This window comes from Maniola hyperantus, chromosome 2, assembly GCF_902806685.2.
Source record: "Maniola hyperantus chromosome 2, iAphHyp1.2, whole genome shotgun sequence".
Taxonomy (NCBI): domain Eukaryota; kingdom Metazoa; phylum Arthropoda; class Insecta; order Lepidoptera; family Nymphalidae; genus Maniola; species Maniola hyperantus.
The window spans coordinates 4,562,976-4,577,362 of record NC_048537.1 but is presented as its reverse complement, the minus strand read 5'-3'; the positions used below and the strand labels follow the sequence as shown (position 1 = coordinate 4,577,362).

Sequence of the window (14,387 nt, the reverse complement as noted above, 5' to 3'; positions counted from 1 at the left end):
CAGGGCCGTAAAAAAAATTAAAATAAATAAATAGGTACATTACGATCTGACAACTTTTTTTAATAGAACCAAGAATAGAACACATTTGAGTATAATGTACTCTGTGATTTGAGTTTTGACAGCGACCTAGCAATATTGTGTTAAATATTTTCATGAAACTTCGTAAATACTAATAATTTGTAGTTTGTAGCATCTAATTGATCGTAAAAGAAAAAGATCGCAATGCCGCGATATCACACAGTAGAAATTAATAAAACAGAATGGATTGTACCTGAGAGATACCAAATGCTTACACCTGTAGGATCTGGGGCTTATGGTCAGGTTTGGTAAGTATTTATTAATTAGAATATATTATAGGCAAATTGCCAGTATTTATTTTTGAATACAATTTTTTATGCATTATAGATCACGTCCGTGTAGCTTATCGAGAAAGTATTGCATGTGAAAATTTAATTGCACAGTCTGTGTGGGTGGAACTGGTTCTCTGTCTTGCCTATCATTCTTAAAATAATTTCATGTATAGTACAATTTCTTGATTTGTAGATTAAAAGTTTAACATTCCTTTCTGAATTTAAAAGTAATTGTTATCTGATAGCCTAGTGGTTAGAACGTCCGCCTCCTATTCGGAAGTCGGGGGTTAGATCCCGGGCACGCACCTCTAACTTTTCGGAGTATTTACTTACTTTAACAGTGAGGGAAAACATCGTGAGGAAACCTGCATGCCTGAGAGTTTTCCATAATGTTCTCAAAGGTGTGTGAAGTCTGCCAATCCACACTTGGCCAGCGTGGCCAAACCCTCTCTCATTCTGAGGGCAGACCTGTGCTCTGTAGTGAGCTGGCGATGGGTTGCTCATGAATTGTCATGACCAAACTTAATAACTACAAAGTTACACACATATTTGTTCAATATACTAGATGATGCCCGCGCCTTCGTCCACATGGATTTAGGTTTTTTAAAATCCTGTGGGATCTCTTTAATTGTCAGGGATTAAAAGTAGCATATGTCCTTCCCTGGGTTGCAAGCTATCCGTGTACAAAATATCATTGAAATCGGTTAAACGGATGGGCCGCGAAAAGCTAGCAGACAGACAAACAGACAGACATACTTTCACATTTATAATATTAGTATGGGTTAAATTACCCTCATAGTAAGTAGTTGTTGGGGGGACTGTACAGGTCCTTGATATCCTGAACCACTGCGACTGTCTCCGATCTATTGTTTAAAGAAGAAGAAGAAGAAGATGAAGAAATAGTTATTACTGTTATCAATTGCTGATTGGTGCAGTTTTTCGCCTTCTGCTAACTTCACTTACAACTTTGTTATGTTACCAATATTATTCCTTTTGTGAGTGAATTTAGCGGGAAGTAGCGAGGTCCAAAACGGACCTTAGTTAGCGATTATGCATATTGTATAGCTTGATGTAGAGTATGTAAATGACTATTGCAGCTCATCAATAGACTCCTTGCATAACATGAAGGTAGCAATAAAGAAATTGGCAAGACCATTTCAGTCGGCCGTGCATGCTAAGCGTACATACAGGGAGTTGAGAATGTTGAAGCACATGAACCATGAAAATGTTATTGGTAAGTACAATAAGCAAAGACTTATTTAAAGTACTGTCTATATGGAAATGCGAGTGATAGAAACAATAGTTTGTATAATAACCATAGATTTAGGCTGTGGAGTTGCCTGAACTGGCTGTGTTTTTAATTGTTTTTGTGGTGGTCAATTAATGTACCCAGTACCACCTTCTAATAGATCCACAATAGTCTTACTCATTTTTTTAGATATTGTTAGATAAAATTGTTTGCTTTCTTTAACCATTCACCACTGCTACTTTGAATATCAATGTCAATACAAAAACAAAAATGTATGAGTAACTTGGGAATAGGTATGAGCACTTGTACAATTCTCAAGGCATTTACTGTATACAATACATGATACAAGTTTATAAAGGAGACATGTACATTGTACATAGTATATTATATAATATAGTATCATTTAGTCATCATGTGTCAATTTAAAAATATGCCTTCAACTTATAGTGGTTAGATAGGAATGCTTCATGGCAAAATTTTGAATTCAAGCTATCCATTCCTAAATATTTTTACTCAGTATCATTTATCTTGCTACAACATACTTCTGTCATACTATTTATGATCTTGGCACTAGCTAATATTGACCTTTCTGTTAAGTTTATAGCAATGTGCAACACTACAGAAGTTTTCAAGCATATTTTAACATAAATTAATACCTATTTATTTAAACTGCATTTGGGGATTCATGTTTTATAATATAGAAAAATAAATTTTTAACACTGTGATCTTGCTTGCTTTATTTGTTTTATTTAAAATAGTATTTATTAATTTTACATTCTAAAAAAATTATGAGATATTTGAACCCAATGAGCAATACCCATGTGGCTTGCAACGGGATTACAGTGCTGTGAGAGATGAAATCGAACTATCCTCGTTTTTTTCGCTGAACATCACAAGCTATCAAATTAATCAAAGTATATATATTACTATCTGATGCCCACGGCTTCGTCCGCGTGGAATTAGGTTTTTAAAAATCCCTTGGAAACTCTTTGATTTTCCGGGATAAAAAGTAGCCTATGTCACTCTACAGGTCTTTATCTATACACATGCAAAAATCACATCAATCTGTTGCACCGTTGCGCCATGATTGAAGGACAAAACAACAAACAAACACACTTTCGCATTTATAATAAGGGTACTGATTTTAGTTACCTAGTTCACCTTCATACAACTAAACAATTCCAGGCCTCCTGGATGTATTCACTCCTGAGAAGAATCTTGAAGAGTTCCAACAGGTTTACTTGGTGACACACCTGATGGGGGCAGACTTGAACAACATCATCCGCACTCAGAAGTTGTCCGACGATCATGTTCAGTTCCTAGTTTATCAGATCCTTAGAGGGCTCAAGTATATTCATTCAGCTGGAATTATTCACAGGGTATGTGCACACTATGTTATTTACTATGCAATTATATCAATTGTTGGCAGCATGCCTACAGGACATCCTTGGTAATAATGACCAAATGATTTGCATTACGCACTACTGACAAGTAGTGTTGTTCTCCAATCTCTACTTACAATACTTGCTTATTGTCTAGAGCTTACAGTACACGGCAGAAAGTAATGTGCATCGGCCTTTAAACTAACAGACGGTTTGTAGAGCGTTGTCTCTGTCACTCATACCTATATGATATTTTGTCGGTCTCAACAACAGGGCCAACGCTCTACAAATTCTAACTCTACATTACTATTGTCTGCATACTGTACTGAAAGTTATTTGCAAAAATATATTGTTAACACTAGATGTGCAGAAGTAAGGTGCCACAATTTACAGACAGACGGTTTGCAGAGCGTTGTCTCTGTCACTCATACCTATAAATGATATTTTGTCAGTCTCAACAACAGGGCCAATGCTCTACAAATACTAACTCTACATAACTATCGGCTGCATACTGTACTGAAAGTTATTTGCAAAACTATAGTGTTAACACTAGATGTGCAAAAGTAAGGTGCCATGATTTAAGTGATCTTGGAAAAATTAAAGAATTCCCATGGGATTTTTAAAATCTAAATCCACGTGCTTGAAGTCGCTGGCATCATCTAGTATGTAATAATTTTGTGGTGTTCAAAAAAAGTATGTTCATTCATTCATTCATTCATTTATTTATTTCATTTTTAGGACCTCAAACCTTCAAACATTGCTGTTAATGAGGATTGTGAACTGAAAATATTAGATTTTGGTTTAGCGAGACCAACTGAAATTGAAATGACAGGATATGTGGCCACGAGGTATGTTTCTTGTAGATAAAGTAAAATAATACATAGTAGAGTAAGTAATCAATTTCATTAATTGTATTTATGCCTTTAAATTTTTTTAAAGGGCCGATTTTTCATTTGCCAAAGAAAATTTAACTGAGGAATAAATTCCATGGTTATTATTATTATATACACTTTATTTGTTCCACCACAAGACGGATTACAGTAAAAGAACAAAAAACACACACAGAAGTAAGATACAAAGGGCAACCTTATCGCTAATTAGCAGTTTTTGTATTAAAAATTTCAAAATTTGAAATTTAAACTTCAGTTATAGTTTATTTGGCGATTGTGAAAAGAGATTGCCCATTTTCTTAGGAGCTTTGGGCCCCCCCTAATATAATTGTTATGTCACCATGGTTTTAATTTTATTTTGTAGACAAATAATTAACTCTTTATATTCTGCAAACGATTTCCATTTATTCACCCTGGTTATAAAGAAATCTTATTTTTTATATTGCTGATATTGAGGTTATATTTAATTAATACTGCTTCAAAATAAATGCATGTTTACGATTCTAACTGTAATTGTGGATATTTTCAATAATAGAGTGAAAAAAAGTCGTTATAAAACATAATCATAAAAAAATAACACATTTTTAAAAATTTAATTTAAGTTTTGACACGACGCCACAAAAGAGGGGGCCCGTTCACGGGCGATCTCCTTTGAACCCTAAAAAAATTTTTTATTAAAAAAAAGATAAAATTAATAAAAAATGCTATAGGTAAATATGATTCCAAGAATATTATATCTTCATATATAATAAGGCTATATTTTCATTAATAATAATACCTATAAATGCGAAAATGTGCCTGGTCTGTCTTTTATACAACATGGGATACAATGTTATCCCAGAAAAGCACATGGCTGCGATTGGATTTTTAAAAACGCGAACGAAGTCGCGGGCATCAGCTAGTCTTCTAAGAAACAGTATGGTTATAGATTATTATAGACTATTTTTTATTTTAAGATTAACAAAATTGATTATAGGTGGTACAGGGCACCAGAGATCATGCTTAATTGGATGCACTATAATCAAACCGTAGATATCTGGTCTGTCGGTTGCATTATGGCTGAACTTCTTACCGGTAGAACACTGTTCCCTGGTACAGACCGTATCCTTTTTAAAGTCATTTACAGTACCTACTACTACTTTTGTAAATCGCATCGGCAAAGTTCGTTTACGCAGAAAAGCGTTACCTAACTCCGACTAAAACTGTATGTACACCAATGAAATACAGACTTTATTGCTTGACGACTGACGTAACGATTGTAAACACAAGAACAACAGAGAACTTGTTATCTCGCTCATAATTTGCGCCTTAGATGAATGATTACCTGGATGGATACTAAGCTCTAAATGCGTGTCAATTCATTTATGTGTGCGTGCGTCATCTTGTCACTGTGTGCACCCATCTACGGTTGGGACGACGAATTTTTTAAGGATATCGATATTACAGCTTAATTAAGCTAGTACTTAGTATAAAAGGAAACACATTTTAATTAATTCAAATCAATTTATTGAGTAAAAAGAAGATAGGCAAACAGTTTGTTGGTTCTACTTCCCACCGCTTCAAATGTAGGTAGATAAGAAATGTGACTTGTTTTAGGATCGTCTTTATACGTGAAACAATCGCACTACAGACGGAAACGTTTAAGTGCGGAAACCAGCCCAGAATGAAGAAAGAAAGAATATACGTGAAACAAATCAGATCTAAGTTGAGATCAGCTGGCATATTATAGCTGCTCGATACTCTCTAGGATAGGATTTCCACACGCCACGGTCTTGCGCCTACATCATCCGACTCCCTGCGACTCTCTTTACAGTCTGTTAAAAAAAACAAGTAATAAAATTAAAAAGCTATAAGACTCACGATGAACTACAGTGGCCCTGGTAAGTTCTATTTTCCTTATTACTGACCAAAAATAGATGCATTTGACGATTCAAAAGTAAGAACTTCTAAAAGTTTATAATTGAATAAAAAATTATCCTCAATAACAGTCTTTACCTAACTACTTACCTACTCTTGCAACGTGACATTGAGGAGTTGGATTCGTGATTAGTTGTTACAAAGTTTATACCTACCTGGCAGCCAGCCTGGGTAGCCTAGTATCTATTCACAATCAGCAGACCCAAGGCTTCTAAGGTAGATAAAGTTCGACTCGTTTTGGTTTCACTATTAGCCAGCTCTTGACGTGGTTTTAGTTTCTTTATAACCTGAAATAAAATTTTATTTGTCATGCTTTTAAACATGCAAAAATCCTTATGATCGTCATAAGGATTTTAGCATTTTTAACAAAAATTAAAAAAAAACTGTAAAACATAAGAAATAATTTACTTCCTCAAACCTGCAAATTAATAGTTGGTCTCTTTTTGTTTAACTATGGTCAAATCAAGAAAATTGCAATGTGCTACTTATCTAGTAGTAGACACCTACCGGCTACCTACATACAGTTTGAAAGTGCTTAGTGTACTGGTTGATAGTACCTAACTATTTAGGATATCCTTCAAATGTACTGGTACTGCATCTAATTTCTTTATTTTAAACCAAAAATATAGTTAACAGGATTTTCGAAATGTTTTGAACATAGGCGAGAATATTTCTTTGGCTCCCAGTTTTTTCGTTTTATGGCCCTGATTATTTAGAAATGTGTGGCATTTCTAATTTCAGGACATTTTGGAAATCTACAAAGGTATGCAAATATTATTAAAACGATAAATTTGATTTTATCGATAAAGTATGTACACACATCACTACAAATGAGGCCTAAAAGAATGCATTAAATTAACATTAAATTACGCTGTGAAACGTGATTTTGTTACTTTGTCACGAGATAATTACACTTATAATATGCAAATCTTTAATTTTCAGCGATTTTCGGAGTAAAAATCGCGGTTGGTAGAGATGAAATAATTATTAAAGACTAACCCGTGAAAATACAATTCTGGAACTTTTACGCCTCCTTTCGTAGATCTGGATGCACAAAATACAGCTTCACACATTTTGTTTCCACTTTTTAGTGTAATTTTGACCCTGATTTATCTGATTTTTAAATATTTGGTAAAAATGTTGCATCAAACCCCAATGTTTTGTCTGCTTAAGGGGGCACCTGTCAACTATACTGGTCACTATTTTCACCGATAGAGCGACGTTGCCAGACTTATATGAGCTATCGCTTTTATACGAATGGAGGTTCCCTGAAAAAGACGGAGATAACAATACCTCTTTGACACATAGATGTACAAGAGCGGCAACATGTTATGGTTACCTCTATGTATACTATCTCTATGATTTGCGCGAACAAAACATGGCGCGTAGGCAACAACCAATAGCGGACGGGCGCGCGCGAGATAATTTCGCGCTATTTAAAAATAAGATTTCTGCATAATAATATGTAAATCGGCGTAACTTATAAAAGTGGTAGAGTACTGTATTTAATTTATTATTCTTATCATAATATATCATACATTTTCTAAATGATGAATTTATTTTAGTTTTTTGGCTTTTAGCGTTAGTCATTGCAAGTGCATTATACTTTTTTATTTTAAGAAAGTTTGAAAAAATCGAAAGGTAAGTTTGCAAATTGCATTTCAGTGTAACTTTTAGATTGCTTTGAATTTGAGTATATTCTTGTTTAGATATTGGAGCCCATTTTCATATAACATTTAATTCGAAAAGTGGAAAAATACCATAGATGAAAATGGGCTACTAAATCATGAGATAGCTTGACCACTAAAAAGCGTCTCTCGTTGTCTTAAATTGTTTCACAAAGTCGATAGAATTTCGGTCATAGAATTTATTATCCGTTCTCAAGGTGGTCATGCTAAGTGTGCTGTTTATCAGTTTGACCAGCAGGCTAGGGACAATATTATAGCTCTATATTTGCGCGAACAAGCTACATAAATGTTGTCCATAGCCTTAAATGCTTTTTGTGATAACATTTTCTGTTAGCTTATTTTGTTACATTCTCTATGCTTTTCAACCTTAATCGAGGAAACAGATATCCATCAGTTAAACTTGATAATGGAAGTACTCGGCACACCCGCTCAGGAATTTATGCAGAAGATATCATCAGAATCTGTGAGTATATTTGCATAAAAAATTTAAATCGTTAGATTTGCTCTCATCTTGCATGCCTATTGTGTCTACAATGATCTCAGGACGGTCGCTAACTTGAGTAACGTTATTCAATATTCCCGTTTCAATATTCAATCTATCCGTAATCTTCCACGCCCTTCTTCCACATTTCTTTTTTTGTCGCATATACAACCAAGTTGTGGTACCAACCTCTTTCGGCGGTATTCCCAATGGATTTCAATATGGGATTATTCATCGGGCGGAACAAATTTCTGAAAACCGGCAAGTGGCAAAGCATTGGCGGTTCCCCTGGTGTTGCAAATGTTTATGGGTGGCGGTAATCACATCAGGTGATCCGCCTGCTTGTTTGTTCAATATTTAAAAAACTTATCATAAGTACGTTGACACAGACACTGTTGTTTGTTAAAAATTGTATGGTCTATATGACAAATAACAATGTTGCTGAGTAATTTATCGACAAATCATAAATAGATTGAATATTGAAACCTGACATTAGCAATTAGGCAGGAGAGAAAGAGTACCTACAAGAGAAACAACACTTATATAATTATGTCAGGTTATGCTGTACGCGCAATATTTTCTCGGTGTCAAGGCATATCTAATGATTTTGATCTTTGATTTGTAAAACATAATGGATTAGAAATTATAAAAATTATTTGGTGGCAAAGTTTTATTTGTTTACTCTACATGTTAAATGTAAATACCCACTGATATTTTTAGTAGTCCTTAAGCAGATGTTATTTTTTTAACCCCATTTTCTGATTCATAGTCGTGTCTTGTTGTTTATAAACGATGTATCACAAATGTTCATAGAATATATTTGAAATATTATATGATAAATAATTAATAATAAAAAAAATATTTCTTATTTTTGTCTCAAAATGTCTGTCCAAATAGTAGTTGTCGCACTCTCTCTGTGAGCGAAATTCTGACAGTCTTTAGTACTTACCTACAAAATGTATGAGCAGTTTTTTCTGATAGGCATTTCAGATATGTTGCCGGCTTTCGGCTGATCTGCTTATGGGCTTTTAATTTATTATATAGGCTATTTATACATGGGCTTTATATTAATATTATTAAAATTCGGCTTTATTAAACTGTTTGTACTGTCACACTATGCTTGTGTAAGTTTGGTGCTTGCCTTAACCTTTACGCGTTCAGATATTGACCATCTCACAAGAATATTGTTTTTGTGCGGAAAACCTGATCAAGAAACTATTGACAAAAAATTAAGTGAAGAGGTAAGCTGACTATAAAGTAGTACTAGGTTACCTTACTACCTAGGTGTAAAGCTTCGGTCTAACTGGATGCAATTGCTTCGACGAACTTGTATATAGACGTGTTCAGATTAGCGCGGGTAGTCGGATCTAAACATTCGCGACGTGCATTCGGTTCAGTTTGACCGAAGCTTAATAGGAACGATATTTTTTCTTTATAAAAATACCGTAAAATATGAGATTTTATTTTTTATGAAAAGTGTATTATGAGCTGATTTTTCAATCGCTAGATAAACTTTAACTGGCGATTGACGTTTTAACATTTTCTGTACAAAATCTGTCAAAACATCAAATTCATTCCTAACAAAAGTTATTTGACGATTGAAATATTGGGGCTACTAAATACTAAAAACTGGACTAAAAAATATTTATAAAAACTAAGTACCTACCTAAGTGGGTAGGTATTGTTTAACATTTTAAGAGATTAGATTGGAGTTTTGGACTCCAAGGGATATCAAAACAAGTACATAATATAGGATGCTATTGCTTAATGCTTTATTACATAATTAATATCCTAACAATTCAGTATAATGTGAATTTTACTATGGAAATTGTACGATAAATTCACTGTTGAAATGACTCGGTTTGTTTAAATTAATACTTACATAATTTACAATTATCGCTTTGTTTTGTTTGTTTTTGTGTTCAGTATTTCTTATTTTGTGAGTTGTGTGACTCATTTTATTTTGTTAAGTGACGTTTTGATCTCAGCTTATTATAAAACGTACAAAATGAGATCTCACTCGCATTTTAACTTTGTGTCAAAAAAGTACGATATTAGTCGTTATTTTAAAGGTGAACCGTACTTTTGACTGACATTTCCTTTTTGCCAGAAATATAGCCTGTTCCTCAGGAATAATGTAGCTTTCTACTGGTGAAAGAATTTTCAAATTGGTTCAGTAGTTCCAGAGATCACCCCCTACAAACTAATTTAATAATTTTATATAGTATATAAAATACACCATCAGAATCGGTTTAGTAGTTTTCGAGGAAAATGTTAACATTACATTGGGGCTGATTCTCTTGTACACAATCTCTAAACTAAATTATCAGGTCTAAATCTAGTGCCATCCTTTTCCGCAAGCAACATTATGAAAGGGATAGCAATAGATTTAGACGTATCATTTTAGTTTAGTTTAGAGATTGTGTACAACGGAATTAGCCACAATAAACTGCGTATACCGTCTAGCGTCTCCGTTGCGTCGTGTGTACAAAGAAGTAGCCATATGGAAGAGAAGTGATGTTTATTCCATCTGCAACGTTTCCAGGCGCGCAACTACATCCAGTCGCTGCCCACGCTGAAGCGGCGCGACTTCCGCGAAGTGTTCCGCGGCGCCAACCCGCTCGCCATCAACCTGCTCGAGCTCATGCTGGAGCTCGATGCTGACAAGTGAGTGACGAGACTAATTAGAAGATCTTTCAACACGAAATCTAATAAAGAATGTTGAGATATGAACTCCCTCTTATGCTTAAAACCTGTGTGCATCTAACTGTTTGACAGGACACAAAGGGTACTAACAAATCAAGAGAGCTTAAAAAATGTTCGGGTATAGCCCATACAAAATGTCTACTCACGCGCCACTTTCACTCTATGGGTCAACTGTCATGTCAAAAACGTGTCAAAACTACTAAAGTTAAAATGGCGTGTGATGAGTTTTTTACGAGTTATGTGTTTTTTGAAGCAACTTTATTTTCGCTATTTTGGGGCTAATAGCAGTAGTGAGCGTCTTGTGAGCGTACTCGGAACTAAATTGTGTTAATGATAAGAATCAAAATAGCGCTAAGGAGAAGACCATTTGACGTAGGTCAGTTTTTTTTTCGGTACGCACGGTGGGGCGCTTCTAATCGGCACAAAAATAACTGTCATTGTTTGTTGCAGACGCGTCACGGCAGAGCAAGCGCTGGCGCACGAGTACCTGGCGCAGTACGCGGACCCCACGGACGAGCCCGTGTCCGCGCCCTACGACCAGAGCTTTGAAGACATGGAGCTGCCCGTCGACAAGTGGAAAGGTGAGCAAACAAAACTATAATACGAAACACAAGCCGTTTGAGCACTCCTTCGATTCGTATTTGGCCGCCAAATCGCGAATCGAATGTGTGCACACGCATACATACGTTTTTCACGGAAACCAACCGAATACGAATTAGTGTACAAATACCCTAAACATCAGAGCATACTTTGACTTTGACAAAACGAGACAAATTCCTCTCATATAGTCTCATTTTAATTAACTCTAAGTATAAAACTAAATAAAAAGGAGAAAAAACTAAGTAAAACTTTGTCCAAATATTTCATTAAACCAATATCAATCGTATGTCAAAGTAAATTAAGCTAAGTTGAAGTTACTGCCTTATATTTTGAGTTCAAGTGATATCCAAGTCTTGTTATTTTGCTTTGTTTTAATAAAAAGCAGTCACTTTATGTGCGTTATTTTGATTCTTGCAGAGCTCGTGTGGCAAGAAGTGGTAGAATTCAAGCCTCATCCTCAACACATGAATACCGTCATCGAAGTCAACCCCTCGTAATTAATTATCGCAAAACGTTATTGCTGTTAGAAAACAAACATTATATCAAAGGCAATATTTTTATATGATTATAACGCCATAGGTCGTTACAAATAAACGAGCTATAAGTTCTAAGAGTCAATTTTCATACGTATTTTACGTACGTGGTAAAAACATAAGTTTTATCGGTCAGTATGTTATGTTACAAAGTTATATAATTAGGGTAAAATTAGGTTTTATTTTCTGTAACAAGAAGCAGCAGTAGTTGTAAGGATAATTTTAGTTATGTTCAACATTTAGGCGCGCTACACATAGGGCGAAAAATGTGGACACATATTACATGTGCCACATGCTCAAGATCTTTTTATGTCTGAAACTCGTTATAGGGGATATTATTATATTAACCCTATCGCTAACTGGCTGGCCAGCGATAGCAGTAATCCCAAAAATACGCCATAAGTGGGCCACTGTCCTAATACACTGGCTCAACGTGTACTACGGTCTTTCAAATATTATGTATGGACATGTTTAGAGTTTATATGACCTCAAATAAAGGTTGTTTATTTTTAGCGCATCTATTATTTTAATATTTGCTTTTTTAATATTAATGTTATTAGAGTATCTAATATACTCTCCTTATGAAGTTATTACTTATGCGGATCAGTAATGAGCTTTATATAAATTAATCTATGTATATTTGTATTTGGATAGATAATCATGCAGGCATATTTTATTGTATACTTCGTTAAAGCAAATCAAAATCTCGTCCAACAGAGCAAGGCAAAAAAAAAAAGCAAGCCATGTCAGCTATAAAAGGTCTCCGATCATCATGTTGGAGGGCAAAAAAGCGGACACAAAAAAAAAGCAAATCAAATGAGATAAGTATGAAAAATATACTTTTCAATGTGATAAAATATGGCCTATTTTAAATAGCTTTAGGTAATAAATTATTTAAAAAACTACGATGCTTTATCTTGCTTTTACATGAAAATATTTGCGTTAGCAAAATGTAGTTTTATAAATAGTAGGTATTTAACATATTTTGAAGATTTAATTTGGCCTTTAACAGAAGAAGTTTACACAAAATATTGTATAGTCAAACCGGCCGGCTAAGGGCTAAAAACCATAAAAGTTTACTAATTAGGTAAAATATTCTAAAAGATCACAAGTTAGTACTGTACAAGTTACACATTCAAAAAGCTAATGTAAGAGTTTGCGGTAAGGTTCAATGTCAAATAATGTCTTGATAATAATTGTAGGAGAGTCGTGACGTCAGCACTAGATTGAAGCACAGAACTGAAGTTTCGAGCTGATGGTATATTTTTATTTCGGCTGACCTCAAAATGACGTCATTTAGATTTTTAATAAGACATGGTTCCAGCGCAATAGCAATTAGCGGGACTATTTATTTTAATTTTCAGTGTTCGGTGGTTACCTACCTAGTTCAAAACCGCGCCATATCCGTATCATTAAGTTAAATCCTTGTCTTATTTTATTACAATATTATTCTATCGTGTTTATACTGGATATATCTATGTATTGTTGTTGCGAGAGTTTTATTCAGTGAATATATTGAGTTTAGGTCATGAAACTTTGTTTTATTTTCATCCGACTACGGCGAGGAGGATTTTAGCAGTCTATGTATGTATGTATTTGTGTGTTCCACCGTAATGAGGTGTCAATCGAACAGTTATTATGGCTGTTTGTGTGGTGTCACTTCTACACTTTATATACTGACTAACCTGTGGTCCTACCTAAGAAAGCCCTGCCCTACCTCACATACAGAACTACCTAAAAATGTTACTCCTAATTTATTTTTAAAGTGGCACGTGCATCATCTAGCAGAAGGATCTTTTGTAATGCTGTACGGGATACCATCAGTTTAGGTAGTCAGGTGACCACCAAAACTGATGGGATTTAGAAATTCTCGGTTATAATATTGAAGATACCTACAAAGTAAAGACTTTTTGAACTCGATGACCCAACTCCTCAGCCCTGATGCTGTAAGAAATTGCATTCTTAATTCGTGGTGATCTCACGGGATTTTAGAAAATCATGCGTTTATATGTTTTACGAAATTTGGTACTGAGTCACCTTGCATCCTGGGGACGGGCTACTACAGATAGGCTACATTTTGTCCTGGAAAATCAAAAGTTCCCACGGGATTTTTAAAAACCTAAATCCACGCGGGCATCAGCTAGTTTATAATAATACTAGATGATGCTCGCGTGGATTTAGGTTTTGTAAAAGTCCCGTGGGAACTGTTTAATTTTCCCGGATAAAAAGTAGCCTATGTCCTTCCCTGGGATGTAGGTAAACTAACTCTGTACCAAATTTCATCAAAATCGGTTAAACTGTTGGGCCGTGAAAAGCTGGCAGACAGACACTTTCGCATTTATAATATTAGTACCTAGGTATAGATTTATAGGATTCAACAGTTGTATCTCCATTATGTAACGTACCTACAGTGTTAAACCATTAAAAACAAGCACTGCGACGCGAGTACGCGTGCATAGGCGAACAGCCGGAGTTCTCCAAGAATTTGATGCCTCGCGCAATTCGCGTCGTTTCGACTCGCCTAGCTGGGAGTCGCCCGCGCCAATGTGATCTTAGCCTAAGTCTGGTTTCAATAAAATTCAGTACTATAT

The 14,387-nt window shown here is 35.0% G+C and overlaps 1 protein-coding gene across 2 annotated transcripts; it reads left to right on the top strand.

The window, feature by feature from the left end:
* Positions 1–100: 100 nt before the first annotated feature.
* Positions 101–13,330, top strand: LOC117993951 (mitogen-activated protein kinase p38b-like). Of its 2 annotated transcripts, none has more exons than XM_034981837.2 (9): positions 101–326; positions 1,448–1,584; positions 2,785–2,978; positions 3,720–3,829; positions 4,848–4,972; positions 9,119–9,198; positions 10,503–10,624; positions 11,114–11,244; positions 11,681–13,330. In XM_034981837.2, the coding sequence occupies exons 1-9, from the start codon at positions 223–225 to the stop codon at positions 11,758–11,760; spliced, it is 1,083 nt and encodes a 360-aa protein (XP_034837728.1). In that variant the 5' UTR covers positions 101–222; the 3' UTR covers positions 11,761–13,330. The 2 variants fall into 2 exon arrangements, with proteins under 2 accessions (XP_034837728.1, XP_034837723.1); XM_034981832.2 differs by lacking the exon at positions 9,119–9,198 and adding an exon at positions 7,860–7,939.
* Positions 13,331–14,387: the final 1,057 nt, after the last annotated feature.

What these genes read in the sequence shown, in the direction of transcription:
- LOC117993951 (XM_034981837.2), top strand. Translation starts at nt 223, where the DNA reads ATGCCGCGATATCACACAGTAGAAATTAATAAAACAGAATGGATTGTA. An exon ending in ACAGGATATGTGGCCACGAG is followed by an intron (nt 3,830 to 4,847) that starts GTATGTTTCTTG and finishes AATTGATTATAG; the next exon opens with GTGGTACAGGGCACCAGAGA. An exon ending in ACAAAAAATTAAGTGAAGAG is followed by an intron (nt 9,199 to 10,502) that starts GTAAGCTGACTA and finishes CAACGTTTCCAG; the next exon opens with GCGCGCAACTACATCCAGTC.